The following is a 17745-nucleotide window of genomic DNA, read 5'->3' on the forward strand; positions in this document are numbered from 1 at the left end:
AACAAACAACTACACCCTAGGCCAACCCCAACCTCTCTCACCACCAAAGGAACACAAGCGAACAGCAAAGAACCTGCACAAGCAACGCTGACACCAAACCCTACATACATTAAGTAAAATAGAAACATCGCCACCCGACCCCACCTCCCCCCACCTCTTTTCCCCTTTTCTTCCTAATGTCTCAACAACTGAAACTGATTTGAAAAAATGTTACATGGGAAAAATACAAGAGAGAGACATTGCACACTTGTAAATCAAGAAAATCTTTAATAATAATATTAATGCCACTAAGTGGCCATTGGAGTGCATTGGTTCCTATAAATTGCTGTAGGGATACATTGGCCATTAAAAAGCATTGTGACAAATGTAACTGGTTGCTTATAGAATTGTAGAGCTGGGAGGGACCCAACGGTCATCTAGTCCAGTTCCCAGTGATGCAGGAATCTCAACTACAGCATCCATGACAGATGACCATCCAACCTCTGCTTAAAAACCTCCAAGGAAGGAGAGTCCGTAACCTCCCAAGGAAGACGGTTGCACTGTCAAGCAGCTCTTTAGGGGCTGCCTTTACGGGCTATCTCTAAATTGCCAAACAGCAAAATCTTGCTCCCAAGTAGGTTCAGTTCCTAGGTGAGGGCTTTGATTACTAGCACGATGGCAGTTTTCCCCTGCCTTTAACTACTCTGTGACAGGTAGAGTTGTGTGCCTCAAAATGATGCCCACCAGTTTATCTCCATGCTGTTACACCTTTTTCAAAGGGTGGCGCTGTGGTCTAAACCACCGAGCCTCTTGGGTTTGCCGATCAGAAGGTTGGCGGTTCGAATCCTTCAACGGGGTGAGCTGCCGTTGCCCTGTCCCAGCTCTTGCCAACCTAGCAGTTTGAAAGCATGCCAGTGCAAATAGATAACTAGGTACCACTGTGGTGGGAAGGTAAACAGCATTTTCCGTGCGCTCTGGTTTCCGCCTTGGTGTTCTGTTGTACCGGAAGCAGTTTAGTCATGCTGGCCACATGATCTGGAAAGCTGTCTGTGGACCAACGCTGGCTCCCTCGGCCTGAAAGTGAGATGAGCACCGCAACCCCATAGTCGCCTTTGACTAGACTTAATCGTCCAGGGGTCCTTTACCTTTTTTCACCTTACACCTTTTGAATTTCCAATTCAACCATTAGTAGGCTTTCCAGCTTACCAGGAAAAAAACGTGGCACAGCTTCCTGTTGTGCCTTTACTAACAGATTACAGAAATCAGCAGGAGAAACTTTGCACCACGTGAAGCTGAACACTGCTAATGTGTCTCTGAATTTCCGTATAGCCCGGGTGATATTAAAAGCACCTAAGAATGTAAGAAGGGACACGGGTGGCGCTGTGGGTTAAATCACAGAGCCTAGGACTTGCCGATCAGAAGGTCGGCGGTTCGAATCCCCACGACGGGGTGAGCTCCCGTTGCTCGGTCCCTGCTCGTGCCAACCTAGCAGTTCGAAAGCACCTCAAAGTGCAAGTAGATAAATAGGTTCTGCTCCAGCGGGAAGGTAAACGGCGTTTCCGTGCGCTGCTCTGGTTCGCCAGAATTGGCTTAGTCATGCTGGCCACATCACCTGGAAGCTGTATGGCTGCTCCCTTGGCCAGTACAGCAAGATGAGCGCCGCAACCCCAGAGTTGGCCATGACTGGACCTAATGGTCAGGGGTCCCTTTACCTTTTAAGAATGTAAGAAGAGTTTGCGAGATTGGGTCAATGGCCAATCTAGTCCAGCATCTTTGTTCTCACAGTGGCCAAAAAGATGCCTTTGGGAAGCAAGACCTCAGCCCTCTCTCCTAATATCTAGAAACATTACTGCCTTAGACCATGGAGGTAGGGCATAGCCATCATGACTAGTAGCCACTGATAGCTTTGCCCTCCATGAATTTGCCCAATCCTCTTTGAAAAATCATCAAAGTTGGTTACTGAAAACCAGCAGCATGGCAGACTCAAAAGTTGGCAACCTTGGCTGTTAGGCACAGACTCGTTCAGGAAAAAAGTTGGCCGCACACTTTCGGAGCCCGAATAAATCCATTGGAAATGAACATTTTCATTCTTATTTCATCTGCAAGTTTGTACAACACCTTAAAAAAGACCATCCCATTCTCCTCCCCTCTGTGATTATGGGAGAGTCCGAAAGCTCTTAGGATACTGGATCTCTCCCAACAATCTGTAAAAATAAGCTCCAGTCACTGTGTTGCTTACCGAATAATCTGGAACTTATTTCTTGGCCAGACATTTTTGGTTAAAGCCCATGTTAAGAAGCTCGACTCAGGGCAGCTCAAATTCACTTCAGCTCCTCCACTCCCTTTGAGAACAGCAGCCAGACTACGATGGAGCTACGAGGTGTTTGCCTTCTGGTCTGCCTCTTTTCTGTGGTACAGCTGACAACTCAGCAGAACATCAGACCCAAGAAGAAGCCAGAGAAAGGTAAGAGAACCAGAAGGAATTTCCCAATAGCTAGCTAGATAGATAGATAGATAGATAGATAGATAGATAGATAGATAGATGATAGATAGATAGATGATAGATAGATAGATAGATGATAGATAGATAGATAGATAGATAGATAGATGATAGATAGATAGATGATAGATAGATAGATAGATAGATAGATAGATAGATAGATAGATAGATGTAGATAGACAGATGATAGATAGATAGATACCGTAGGTAGGTAGGTAGGTAGATAGATAGATAGATAGATAGATGATAGATAGATAGATAGATAGATAGATAGATAGACAGACAGATGATAGATAGATAGATAGATAGATAGATAGATAGATAGATAGATAGATAGATGATAGATAGATAGACATAGACAGACAGATGATAGATAGATAGATAGATAGATGATAGATAGATAGATAGATAGATAGATAGATAGATAGATAGATAGATAGATGATAGATAGATAGATATAGATAGATAGATGATAGATGATAGATGATAGATGATAGATAGATAGATGATAGATAGATGATGATGATGATAGATAGATAGATAGATAGATAGATAGATAGATAGATAGATGATAGATAGACAGACAGACAGACACACAGACAGGCAGACAGATAGATGATAGATAGATAGATAGATAGATAGATAGATACACACACACACACAAGCATTCAACGGTGTTTCTCCCACTGAGTTTGTATAGTTTAGCAAAAGCTGCATGTGTAAATGGGTGTCATCTGTGCCCTGCTGTCTACTTCATCCTTTCCTGTGTTGAAATGACTCTCCAAACAGGGTTTATTAAAAGGTCAAGAAACAGTAACACTTATTATCACCCCTTTTCCCTTATCCACGCTATCTAGCCCAGCGGTTTCCAATTAGCTAAGTACTGCAGACCCCCTGTTTTTATTTTCTTTTTTTTTACTATAATTTTTATTAAATATTTCTAATTCACATTTCAAAATATTCATTTAAACCACCTTAAATCAATGACTTCCCTCCTTCTCTTTCCATGGTTCATTTTGCATACCATACATGTTCTACATGAACTAAACCATTCGGTAATCCGTTGTTACATCCATCAAAACTTATTTACACTGTTGAATTTATCTTAATGCTACCAGCGTTTCACTCATATATTCAGTAAACATTTCCAATCTTCTTTGAACATATGTTCTTCTTGTTCTCTTATTCTTATGTTAAATCTGCAAGCTGTAGCGTATTCCATCAGTTTAAGTTGTCATTCTTTTTAGTTGGGACATTGCTCGATTTTCATTTTGGGGCTAACAGAACACGGGCTGCAGTAGTGGCATAAATAAATAACCTTTTTTTGACAGACCCCCTGTTTTTTTCAAAAGCCAAGCCAAGACTTTTGAAAATTTCAATATATCTATGGTACTCTTTGTTATGTGAATGGGTTTTGCAGACCCCCTGGGGTCCTCGGGACCACTAGTTGGGAACCACTGAAAATAATAATAATAATAATAATAATAATAATAATAATAATAATAATAATAATAATAATAATAATTGTACCCTGCCCATCTAACTGAGTTGCCCCATACCTTCCAGGTATGACTGTATATGACAGTAATCTAAATTGGGTTTTGCAGTATTGCATGGCAGACTGGAAGAGATCAAGGCAGTTTTTTTTTTCTGGTTTTGTGGCAGAGCCTTCAGATCACAACTAGTGTGTGTTTAAATAAGCTCATGCACAATATGTTCAAATCGCATTACTAACTAGAGGGGGCATGTGACCTGCTTTGCAGAGAGTAGTCGTCTATTTTGAAAAGCTGTCTGGTCCAAGTCCAGGTTAAAAATGAAGAACCACAAGAAAGAAGAGCGAGGATCATGTCGCATTCATAGAATCATAGAATGGTAGAGTCGGAAGGGGTCCCCAAGGGTCATCTAGTCCAACCCCCTGCAATGCAGGAATCTCAGCACCCGGTCTCCCATCCAATTTGAAACCAGACCAGACCCTGCTTAGCTTTGCAAATGTGCTAGCAGTTTTATTGCTGCACCTAAGGCTGGTAGCTAGAACAGTTGCACACATACTGGGGACAAGCAGGGTGTGATTTAAAACAGATAATATTGCGATGAATGATGGCTAGGCTACGGCACCGCAATGTAGACATTTATTATTATTATTATTATTATTATTATTATTATTATTATTATTATTATTAATACTTTGTCCATCTGGCTGCGTTTCCCCAGCCACTCTGGGTGCCTCCCAACAGAAATAATAATAATAATAATAATAATAATAATAATAATAATAATAATAATAATAATAATAATGTGATAAAAATGTGTTTTGATAAGAGGAGCCAAACTAATAATGACAAATTTAAAGTTAGTGGAACCCATTAAAGTTAACTGAGCAATGACTTAAAGCATCCACATCTCATTCTTTGCTTTTCTATTTTTAAGACCCACTTGTAATTCTTGCTTTTTAACAGGTGATAATTGACATCTGATAGATGCCTATGATTATAAAAATAAGGTTATCAAGTTTGAGGAAATTTTAGGTTCCATGTGAACCATATACAGAAACTGTTCCCCCAGTACTTTTTCTTTTTTTAAAACTTTTTAAATTTAATTTAAATTCATCATTAATACACATATACAAGCATACAAACATACATTTCATACAATCCTTAAAAATGTTCAAACATACTTACACTCAATCCCACAAATAGTTCCTTTCCCCATCACCATCCACCAACCCTTCACCCCACCTTTGTGTTTGACTTCCAATCTACTCAATTACAATTTCTTTCCACTTCTATTACTTTCTTTCACACACCTTTACCCTAATTTCATACTTCTTTTTCTATTACACATAGTTTTCCATCTTATTTGATATTTCAGTATTTGAAACGGAACTTGTTTATTCTAATAGGAGTTCTGATTTTTCGATATGATTTTGCAAGTATCTTTTAAACACCTTCCAGTCCCTATCTATCTTTTCTTTTGAAATCCTTCCAATTTCTTCCATTGTTTTGGATATATTGTAATACTCCAATAATTTGGCAAGCCACTCTGTTTTTGTCGGTATTATACCACTTTTCCAGTTTTTCGCGATCAATAGCCTTGCTGCTACTGTTGCGTATAAATATAAGGTCTTATCTTCTTCCTTTAGGCTTCCTGGTACTATTCCCAATAGAAAACCTTCTGGCGTTTTCCTAAATGAGTATCTAAACATTTTTTTCATTTCATTATATATTATTTCCCAAAATTGTTTGATGTTTAAACAATTCCACCATATATGTATCATAGTACCTTTTCCCGTGTTGCATCGCCAGCAGATATCGCTACAGTTTTTATTCATTTTTGCTATTCTTTCAGGTGTTAAATACCATCTATGTTGCATTTTAAGGTAATTTTCTTTCAGTATATAACACATGGTGAATTTCATATCTTCTTTCCACAATTTTTCCCATTGTTCAAACATAATATTTTTCCCAATATCTTGCGCCCATTTAATCATTGATGCTTTAACCAATTCATCCTTTGTTTCCCACTCTAAAATCAGATTATACAATTTAGATATATTTTTTGATTTTTCTTGTATTAAATATTTATCGAATTTTGATATTTCTTTTTCAAATCCTAACTTTTTGTCTTTTGCTAATCTATACTTAATTTGAATATATTGGAACCAATCACTAATATGAGCTTTAATTTCTGTGTAGTCCTTTAATTCCAATTCTCCTCCCCCAGTACTTTTTATAACCACATTTAGATATTTGGGCTTCTTTTGTTTTTATATTTCAGGGTCTGTGGAACATCCTGCCACAACAACATTTCTCCACATGCTCTTATGTTGCATGGATTAACTATTCAGATGTTGTTCACACATGCACAAACCGCCTCAGGCAACCTTTTTTTTTTTTTAAGAGCCAAAAGGCAATGTAGAAATAATTTTAAAAGGATGAGGCCAGCTTGGAAAGTTCTGTTGGAATCCTGGAATCCAAGACCCAAGTTTGGAGCACATAGTCTTTGGTGAGAAGAACTCCTGAAGAAATTTAACATGGCAATACATGCAGCAAAGGAAGGCATGGAAATATAGGCTGTAAAACCTGCATTTCCAGTGAACCCCAAAATTGTCCCTTTTAATGGTTCTTTCCAAAGTATCCCACTTCTCTAGCACACAGATAGACTTCACATTTAGTAAGCCATAAAATGCTTTACTTACAAGACTCTTCAAAGCTCAGGTTCGTGTGTTTTTCCATACAGCAGTCAGAAAAGACACACAGGCAATAAAATGTTGCTTGGTTACAAAATAGCAGAAGTTCCTAAACTACAGGTATACAAAAACACTAGTTTCATATTCCGTTCTTGCCTGAAACAAGAGAGGCTGGTTAAAGCCATGCGGCTGAGCTGAAGCAACCAGCTCAGACCTCCTCACACACCACATCCACATGTAGACTGAGTACAACAAAAGGTTTGGTTGCCCATTTCCTTCTGAGGTGAGGGGAAGTGACCTAGGCTAAGCCTGGCAGGTCAGCTTACTCTATGGCATTAACCCCTTCATGTGTTAATTAGAATCAAGCATGCTGGTTACCGGTATATGAGGTTGGTTACCCTACAAGTTCCTGACCACTGTTTTACACAGGCCTTATTTATTTGGTCAGTTGTCTTGCAGGAACCATGATGTAGAATACAGTGGTACCTTGGTTTCCGAACGCTTCCATAGTCGAACATTTCGGAACTCAAACACCAAAAACCTGGAAGCAAGTGCCTCAGTTTTTGAACGCGCCTCGGAAGTCGAACAGGAAACATGGTTTCCGTTCTGAGTTTTCCATATTGAGGCTTCCCCTTTCAGTTTCTGAATGTTTCGGAACTTGAACGGACTTCCAGAATGGATTACGTTCGAAAACCGAGGTACCACTGTACTTAATTGAACAAAACATACCCACTGCCTTGTGGGAAATCTTCGGGAGAAGAAAAGGCGAAGGAGTAAACCTTACACAATTCTGAAGTGGAGTCCCTAAGATAGTTGGGTGGCATCTTCTACGCCTCCCTTGGACAACTCCTGCAGCCAAGCTGGTGCCAAACATATCACTCTGTTTCCTTTGGTCCACATCAGTGAGACCAAGAGGTCTGATTATCTGGACAGCCCAGGAGATCCACACACACTGCCCAGGTTTGTACCCCAGGAAGGTCACTTCAGTGCTGATAATGCTAAAAAAAGCCAATGCAATTCTGGGCTGCATCAATAGGAGTATAGCATCTAGATCAAGGGAAGTAATAGTGCCACTGTATTCTACTCTGGTCAGACCTCACCTGGAGTACTGTGTCCAGTTCTGGACACCACAATTCAAGAAGGACACTGACAAACTGGAACGTGTCCAGAAGGGGGCAACCAAAATGGTCAAAGGCCTGGAAACGATGCCTTATGAGGAACGGCTAAGGGAGCTGGGCATGTTTAGCCTGGAGAAGAGGAGGTTAAGGGGTGATATGATAGCCATGTTCAAATATATAAAAGGATGTCACATAGAGGGGGGAGAAAGGTTGTTTTCTGCTGCTCCAGAGAAGCGGACACGGAGCAGTGGATCCAAACTACAAGAAAGAAGATTCCACCTAAACATTAGGAAGAACTTCCTGACAGTAAGAGCTGTTCGACAGTGGAATTTGCTGCCAAGGAGTGTGGTGGAGTCTCCTCTTTGGAGGTCTTTAAGCAGAGGCTTGACAACCATATGTCAGGAGTGCTCTGATGGTGTTTCCTGCTTGGCAGGGGGTTGGACTCGATGGCCCTTGTGGTCTCTTCCAACTCTATGATTCTATGATTCTATGAATGCAGTAGAAACTACGCAGGAGGCAGCAGTTACAAATTTCTGGTCTCTGCCTCCAAAGCAGGTGCTGTAATTCTCCAGCAGTTTGACTTCACCCCTGGAGGCACAGACAGATGCCAACAACAACAACAAAACATAATGTAGCATTAGGTAAAGGTAAAGGTACCCTGACCATTAGGTCCAGTCGTGGACGACTCTGGGGTTGCGGCGCTCATCTTGCTTTACTGGCCGAGAGAGCCGGGGTACAGCTTCCGGGTCATGTGGCCAGCATGACTAAGCCGCTTCTGGAGAACCAGAACAGTGCACGGAAACGCTGTTTACCTTCCCGCCGGAGCAGTACCTATTTATGTACTTGCACTTTGACGTGCTTTCGAACTGCTAGGTGGGCAGGAGCAGGGACCGAACAATGGGAGTTCACCCCGTCGCAGGGATTCGAACTGCCGACCTTCTGATCGGCAAGCCCTAGGCTCAGCAGTGGTTTAGACCACAGCGCCACCCGCGTCCCTTAATGTAGCATTACTGAAGGTAAAAAAGGGTAAAGGACCCCTGGATGGTTAAGTCCAGTCAAAGGTGACTATGGGGTTGCGGCGCTAATCTCACTTTCAGGCCAAGGGAGCCCGTGTTTGTCCACAGACAGCTTTCCGGGTCAAGTGGCCAGCATGACTAAATTGCTTCTGGTGCAATGGAACATTGTGACCGAAGCCAGAGCGCACAGAAACGCCGTTTACCTTCCCACCACAGTGGTACCTATTTATCTACTTGCACTGGCGTGCTTTCAAACTGCGAGGTTGGCAGGAGCTCACCTCGTCTTATGGATTCGAACCGCCAACCTTCTGATCCTCAAGTCCAACAGGCTCAGTGGTTTATACCACAGTGCCACCCGCATGATTGAAACAGAACATATTAAGATGAGGGCATTGTGCTACAAATATAAAGCATATTGATATAAAAGAGGGAAAGCATATAAAGTAATAGGAAAGGAAAGAAAGAGTAGGGAATGTTGAAAAGTTGCTAGGAATACCAGTTTCTAACCAACTTCCATGGAAGTGATAAGCAGCAAAGGTGGGACATTTTACTGCATGGACCTGTTACGAATTGCTGATTCCATCTATTGCGAACTCTCTCTATAACAAACGCTGCATAATACGCTGCTTTCTTCTTTGTTCATTGTACTCTTTGTTATATTGCCAATGAGGGAGGAATTTCTGGTTCCATTCATACATGCGATTGCATTCATTCTGTATAGGCAGACATGATCATCAGTCTCTTCGTTTGCTCCGCAGATGTTGTAAGCCTCAAAATGTTTGAAGACCTGAAGGAACAGCTAGAGAATATCTCCCAGGAGGTGGCTCTGCTAAAGGAAAAACAAGCACTTCAAACAGGTACAAAACCCAATGGCCATAATTTTTCATACGCCACAAAATGGCCTCACTTTGTGAAATAAGGCTATTTATAACATAACATTAAGCCGTGATGTGTTAGCTAAAATGGGGCTTGTTTGTATTTCCAGTACATTAACATTAATTGTTCAGTAACCATAAGTTGTTTGGGATCAATAAATCTGGATTTTAAACTACGATACGAAGCACCATAGTTTGCACTAACTAGTTTCCCATAAAGCTCAGGTGTACTGATTGGTTCTGTTGCTGCATTCTCACACCCTGCCTGGTTGCAGAGATGGAAAGGGAGAGTGGTTAGAAAACAAAATCACTCCCGCATTTTAAAAGACTCTGTCTGTCCACTTCCCTAATGTCAGCCTCTGCCGGTCAGGCATCCAAGCTCTGAAACCAGCTTGCAAGCGCAGAAAAAACACAAGAGCTTTTGTATACAAATGCTTAATGTTGTTATCCTCGCTCTAGGAGCGAAGTGAACAGCATTTTTCGAAGTGACATATGCAAACAGCTGAAGGCAATTTTGCAGCTTGCATTGCATTTCCTCTCAATCAGTGCTCTAAACATGTGTGATATGCTGTGTCCTCCATTTTTTATTGACCAGGGAGCAGGCTCAAATGATCCACATTGTCCCAGGGCAGCTGTTTACCTGCTCCATCTGGTACACAGGTTGAGACCCTACCTGTCCGCGGACTGTCTTGCCAGAGTGGTGCATGCTCTGGTTATCTCCTGCTTGGACTACTGCAATGCGCTCTACGTGGGGCTACCTTTGAAGGTGACCCGGAAACTGCAATTAATCCAGAATGTTGCAGCTAGACTGGTGACTGAGAGTGGCCGCTGAGACCATATAACACCAGTCCTGAAAGACCTTCATTGGCTCCCAATACGTTTCCGAGCACAATTCTAAGTGTTGGTGCTGACCTTTAAAGCCCAAAATGGCCTCAGCCCAGTATACCTGAGGGAGTGTCACCACCTCCATCGTTCAGGCCGGACACTGAGGTCCAGTTCTGAGGGCCTTCTGGCGGTTCCCTCACTGCGAGAAGTGAAGCTACAGGAAACCAGACAGAGGGCCTTCTCGGTAGTGGCACCCGTCCTGTGGAACGGCCTCCCTCCAGATGTCAAGGAAATAAACAACTATCTGACTTTCAGAAGACATCTGAAGGCAGCCCTGTTTAGTGAAGTTTTTAATGTTTGAAGTTTTATTCTGTGTTTAATATCCTGTTGGAAGCCACCCAGAGTGGTTGGGGAGGCCCAGCCAGATGGGTGGGATATAAGTAATAAATTATTATTATTATTATTATTATTATTATTATTATTATTATTATTATTATTATTAATGTTTTCACCCCCTCTGTACTGCAGCAGGGGTCACTAACATCATATGGCACATGCTGAGGACTGCACCTCTTCAGATGGACCATGGCCGGTCCCTAGATCCCTCTGGCTCCTCCACATTCATGTTGATTCCTGTTCCTCTCCCTGCTGAGTGACTGAGGAATGAGAGGGCCAAGGAGGCGCAACCTTTGAGGCACCTCATCTTCTCCCTCTGCCTGGTTGTGTGGTTTAGGTCCAAAGGAATAGGGCAGTAGCAGCAGTGTGGAGGAGAAGGACCCATTCAGAAAAGGTGGCCAGCTGAAGGACTCTTCTCCAAGGCCTCCCCAAAACTTGGAGAGCTAACCGGCACTGACTACCATTCACAAGGACAGCTGTGATTCCAAGACTCTCATCCAGGGGCAGATCTACTTTGAAACGAATGAGTCGTAAGCCCCTCATTCTAGGGCGGTCCCAGAAGCGACATTGCTTAAGGTCTAGTAGACCCTATTTGAGTTGCTATTTGAGTTGAGTTACTTTTTTGTTGTCAACAATCCCAGAGTTCGAGAGTCAGTAGCACAGATGTCATAAAGGTTTAGTGATCTGTTGTGGAACAACCCCATTGAAGAAGAATGGCAGCAGTTGCCCCTCATCGCTGGTTGCGAAGAGACCCGCATAACAGTTAAAGCTTCAGGGCTCCACCCCAAAAAAATGTAGGTCCGCCACTGCTCTCAGCATCCTTTTTTAAGTCTAATGCAGTGTTTCTCAAATTTTGTTGTTTTTGGACTACAACCGCCATCATCCCTAGCTAGCAAGACTGGGATGATGGGAATTGAAGTTCAAAAACAGCTGGAGACCCAGGTTTTTGGGAAACCCTGCTCAAATGGAAAGAGTAAGAAATGCTTTCCTTGCAGATACACCGAACAGAGCTAGTACAGTGGTACCTTGGTTCGCGAACGCAATCCGTTCTGGAAGTCCGTCCGACTTCCGAAACGTTTGCAAGCCAAGGTGTGGCTTCTGGTTGAGAGAGAGAGAGATAAAACTTTATTCGCATTAGCCAATGGCCATAGCAACATTAAAACATTACAGTGTGCGCAGAAAGGGAAATTTGATATAAAAGCACAATTTAAAGTCCTGAATCAGCAGTCAGTTAGTGGCCCTTTCCCCTGCTATGAACCTAGCAACCTTTGCTGATATCTGCTCATTTTGATGTGATAGAAGAAAAGACATTGTTTTTTTTTTTATAAAATTTTTATTGGTTTTACAAAATTTTTTAAAGACAAACAAACACCTAAAAAGACATACAAACACGTATAATTTCGTAACATTTTTTCATAAACCTCTTTTCCGGGACTCCCCCATACCCCCCCTTTCTGCATTCCAATGTCCATAATTTTTTAGCAACTTCTAAAAATTCCTTTCCAACCTCTGTCATCTTAATCTTTTCTATAATCTGTTCTTATGTCACTGTATCCCTTTTTTTCCTGCAAACCTCAACATTTTAACATTCATCAAGTTTATAATAGTCCCTTCTTCCGCCGTCTCTTTTCCTTGATCACGGATTCTGCCTGTCATCTTGGCCAGTGTCATATAGTCCATCACTTTCATCTGCCATTCTTCCAGAGTAGGTAGATCTTGTGTCTTCCAATACTTTGCGATGAGTATTCTTGCTGCTGTTGTAGCATACATAAAGAAAGTTCTATCCCTCTTTGACACCAATTGGCCGACAATGCCCAAGAGAAAGGCCTCTGGTTTTTTAGGGAAAGTACATTTAAGTACCTTTTTCATTTCATTATAAATCATTTCCCAGAAAGCCTTAATCTTCGGGCATGTCCACCAAAGGTGATAGAAGGTACCTTCAGTCTCTTTACATTTCCAACACTTGTAATCGGGCAAATGATAAATTTTTGCCAGCTTGACTGGGGTCATGTACCACCTATAAACCATTTTCATAATGTTTTCCTTTAAGGCATTACATGCCGTAAATTTAATACCGGTGTTCCATAACCATTCCCAGTCAGCAAACATAATGTTATGACCAATATCCTGTGCCCACTTAATCATAGCCGATTTAACTGTTTCATCCTGTGTATTCCATTTCAGCAGCAAGTTATACATTCTTGATAAATTCTTAGTATTGGGTTCTAACAGTTCAGATAGAAGAAAAGACATTGTGGCAGTGGTTGAGCGCCCTGGGATGGTTAGTATGAGTGGGGTGACGATCTCGTTCCTCAGGTCTTTGTAGAGAGTACAGGACAGGAGGACGTGTGCCGCTGTTTCAGTGCTGCCATCTCCACAGGGGCAAAGACGTTTCTCAGGCAGGATCTTTTGGAATCGACCCTCAAGTACCGCAGATGGCCAAACATCCAGTCTTGCATGTGTAAAAGCACGTCTGTATTTTGGGATAATAAGTTTGGGCAGATATAGGGCCAGAGAATCAAAATGGAGAGGTGGAAACTGAACATACCAAGGGCAGAATTTCCTTGCAGTGGCCAGGTTATTCTGATGCTCAATAACTTTTAGACGTTGACCAATTAGATTGTTTGCTTTAGTGGGGCTCATAGTGAGTAGGTGTTGCGGGGATAGGCCACAAGAGTAAAGTTTTTGATAGACGGTTTTAAGCCAGGCACGTTTATGGGAGTCTTGAAGTACAGTACTAGGGATAGTAAACCGGGGGGGGGGGGGTGATGGCGTCTGTTTAGCTGATTGGCCCCGGAAACAACAGCGACAGCCAAAACAGACGTTTGGCTTCCAAAAAACATTGCAAACTGGAACACTTACTTCCGGGTTTGGGAGCTGATTTGTTTGGGAGCTAAGCCATTCGGGGGGACGCGGGTGGCGCTGTGGGTTAAACCACAGAGCCCAGGACTTGCCGATCAGAAGGTTGGCGGTTCGAATCCCCGTGATGGGGTGAGCTCCCGTTGCTCGGTTCTTGCTCCTGCCAACCTAGCAGTTCGAAAGCATGTCAAAGTTCAAGTAGATAAATAGGTACCGCTCCGGTGAGAAGGTAAACGGCGTTTCCGTGCGCTGCTCTGGTTCTCCAGAAGTGGCTTAGTCATGCTGGGCACATGACCCGGAAGCTGTACGCCGGCTCCCTCGGCCAGTAAAGCGAGATGAGCGCTGCAACCCCAGAGTCAGTCACGACTGCACTTAACGGTCAGGGGTCCCTTTACCTTTACCTAAGCCATTCAGGAACCAAGGTACCACTGCAATGCACTCCAAAGCGCATGGTTCCTTTTCTGACTCCACTGTCTCCCCGCACCACCTCCTCCCCTTTTTGTCTCTCGCTAGTTTGTCTGAAAGGCACCAAGGTCAACCTGAAGTGTTTCCTGGCTTTCTCCAATGCCAAGACCTATCACGAAGCCAGCGAAGATTGCATCTCTCAAGGCGGCACCCTCAGCACCCCTCAGACGGGAGACGAAAACGACGCTCTGTACGACTACATGAGGAAGAGCATTGGGGCCCAGTCGGAAATCTGGCTCGGCATCAACGACATGGCCGCCGAAGGGAGATGGGTGGACATGACAAGTACCAGCATCGGCTTCAAGAACTGGGAAACAGAGATCACCACTCAGCCTGATGGTGGGAAACTGGAAAACTGCGCCACATTGTCGGGGGTCGCCACTGGCAAGTGGTTTGACAAGAGGTGCAGAGATAAGTTGCCATATGTGTGCCAGTTCATGATAGTTTAACGGTGGGACTCCCGCTGTGGACAAGGAGGTCAAGGCGTTCCACTTGGCCCCAGGAGCAGAGCTGCACAAAAATATGCAACTCATACATACCCTCATATACTCTTGGCAGATAAACATGGCTTGGCAGAACGAGTTACATCTGTGCTGCATTTTAATCGGCTAAAAACTACATTCCGCTCAGTAGCAGCTACGTTTTTCTCACTGAGGCATGAGTTATAGATATCTATATTTTTTACATCCAAAGCCTAATAGGATAACTTCATTAGTCGAGCGGCGTTTCAACTTTGCCAAAATAATACGATCCTTAAGACTCATTAGTTGTTTGTTGCATGTACTCTTCCTGCCGACCCTTTTTCCTTCCTGCTGATTGCACCAAATTAAAGCAGTTTTTGCAGAATTGTCCTTATTATCATCTTTGGGGGGACGCCAAACCGAAAGTGCTTTAGCACAGCTGCCTTTCATTAAACGTTACAGCTCCTTAGGGCCAAATTAACCCAAATAAATCCATCACACACCTTTTGTTCCACTGAAATAAGAGTTCGGTAGAGTTGTCTCAGCCTAAGTTATAATACCGGACAATGCTGGTGTAAAGAGGAAGGGAGGGGAGGTGCTATCGAGAGCTTTCACTCTGTTGTGCAGAAAAATAAAGATAATTTTTTTATTTAAAAAAAGGACATCTTGCATATGTTGATGGGGCAAAGTGTGTTCTCTCTCTCTCTATCTCCAAGCTACAGTAACTTCCTTCTAGGCACAATTGGCTGAAAATATAAGGAAGGAATTTCAAAAGGTATTAGTAGTACGGTGGTACCTCGGGTTAAGTACTTAATTAGTTCCGGAGGTCCGTTCTTAACCTGAAACTGTTCTTAACCTGAAGCACCACTTTAGCTAATGGGGCCTCCCGCTGCCGCCGCACAATTTCTGTTCTCATCCTGAAGCAAAGTTCTTAACCCGAGGTACTATTTCTAGATTAGCAGAGTCTGTAACCTGAAGCGTATGTAACCCGAGGTACCACCGTAGTAGTATATTTGTACCCTGCCCATCTAGCTGGGTGGCTTCCAACACATATAAAAACACAATAAAGCATTAATCATTAAAAACTTCCCTCCCTCCGATGCCCTCTCGCGTCTCTGCCTCCCAAAGGCTTGCACAGCTGTTTGTTGCAGCAGCCCTGGCTACAAGCTCCCCAGGCGAATGGTGCCTCTGGGTCTGGCCAGGGGGTGCTTTCCAGGCCCCTGCAGGACAGTGTAGGAGGCCTGTCTCTTTGAGGCGGGGGGGGGGGCAGCTCAGAGACCAGGGGAGAAGAGAGGAGGAGAGGGGAGGAGGCTGAGGGAATACTCCACAAGGGAGGGTGTTCGAAAAAGGGCGTGAGACTGCCAGCTCTGCAGGCAAGGGGTGACATAACTGGGCTCCTGAGCCCTAAAGGGGTGCTGAAGGAAGAATGTACAGCGGTACCTATACCAGTGTGGTGTAGTGGTTAAGAGCGGTGGACTCGTAATCTGGTGAACCGGGTTCGCGTCCCCGCTCCTCCACATGCAGCTGCTGGGTGACCTTGGGCCAGTCACACTTCTCTGAAGTCTCTCAGCCCCACTCACCTCACAGAGTGTTTGTTGTGGGGGAGGAAGGGAAAGGAGAATGTTAGCCGCTTTGAGACTTCTTCGGGTAGTGATAAAGCGGGATATCAAATCCAAACACCTCTTCTTCTTCTTCTTCTTCTTCTTCTTCTTCTTCTTCTTCTTCTTCTTCTTCTTCTTCTTCTTCAGAACTTAATTCTCAATTCTGTTCTTAACCTGAAACTTAATTCCGTTCTTAACCTGAAACGGTTCTTAACCTGAGGTACCACTTTAGCTAATGGGGCCTCCCACCGCGCCCCCAGAGCGCGATTTCTGTTCTCATCCTGAAGCAAAGTTCTTAACCCAAGCTACTATTTCTGGGTTAGAGGAGTCTGTAACCTGAAGCATATGTAACCTGAAGCATCTGTAACCCGAGGTACCACTGTAGTTGGTCATGGACCAGAAAAGGTTGAAAACACTGATTTAAACCCTGTAAGCTTGCTTTCACACTTAGGCAACAACCCTTTTCCATTTTACTTTCTGACAGCATCCTAGACACTATTCACATATTTTGACAGAGTTCTGAGGGCACCCATCACAAAATGGCTGCTATGAAAATGAGAGTGATGCCTCCAGGAAGCTTAGGCTTAGGCTTGATAGGTCAGCTGTGCCCGGCTGGTCCTGATTGTGGCACAGTGTATCAGCTGCGGCTGTCTGAAAGCAACAGGAGAAGATAGCCAAGTGTCCACACCAATTCATTTCACTGAAAACACTTTGAGAAGGTACCTGCACAGTTCACCCCATAATTTTCTTTCTAGAGACTTTTTTTCAAAAAAATGAAAGCTAAGTTTGAGGCACCTGTTCAAGGGCATCACTGAAAGCACTCACAGATGCCATGGTGCCTCTGGGCACCAGACTGGCAACCCCTGAATTAAATACCGTATTTTTCGCTCTATAAGACGCACCAGACCACAAGATGCACCTAGTTTTTGGAGGAGGAAAACAATAAAAAAAATATTCTGAATCTCAGAAGCCAGAACAGCAAGAGGGATTGCTGCACAGTGAAAGCAGCAATCCCTCTTGCTGTTCTGGCTTCTGAGATAGCTGCACAGCCTGCATTCGCTCCATAAGACGCACACACATTTCCCCTTACTTTTTAGGAAGGAAAAAGTGAGTCTTACAGAGCAAAAAATACAGTAATTTTCCATTGGTTCTAGCTGGATGTCAGTGTAACTTAGATTGGGGTCACCGGTGAGGAGGAAGAAAGAGAGTCTAGGTCATGAATTTACAAAACGTGCATGCAAAAAAATATATGCACAAATGTGGTCAAATTTGCTTAATTTTCTTTTACATATTGGGATTTCACAAAATCTGGACCTATTTCAGCAAATTGGGGTTTTTAAAATGTATGAGCTGTCTATATATACATCACAGAATCTGTTGTGTCAAAAGTCATTGATTTATAAATCGCTGTTCATGAATCTGTTGCTGAAAATTTGTGCTTACATATGTCAGTTACGTAACTTG

At 43.1% G+C, this 17745-nt stretch overlaps 1 protein-coding gene and 1 long non-coding RNA gene across 2 annotated transcripts; one reads left to right on the forward strand and one right to left on the reverse strand.

The window, feature by feature from the left end:
• The first annotated feature begins 2235 nt into the window (after positions 1-2235).
• Positions 2236-15339, forward strand: CLEC3B (C-type lectin domain family 3 member B). The gene is made up of 3 exons (XM_081164971.1): positions 2236-2443; positions 9558-9656; positions 14268-15339. Exons 1-3 carry the CDS (start codon positions 2347-2349, stop codon positions 14666-14668), a joined length of 597 nt encoding a protein of 198 aa, XP_081021097.1. The 5' UTR covers positions 2236-2346; the 3' UTR covers positions 14669-15339.
• Positions 13349-14286, reverse strand: LOC308570320. Its single transcript, XR_014001121.1, has 2 exons — positions 14156-14286; positions 13349-13788 (listed from the first exon to the last, which is right to left on the reverse strand). It is a non-coding gene; the product is annotated as an uncharacterized lncRNA (long non-coding RNA).
• Positions 15340-17745: the final 2406 nt, after the last annotated feature.

Source organism: Podarcis bocagei (assembly GCF_964188305.1).
Source record: "Podarcis bocagei genome assembly, chromosome: 12".
NCBI lineage: Eukaryota > Metazoa > Chordata > Lepidosauria > Squamata > Lacertidae > Podarcis > Podarcis bocagei.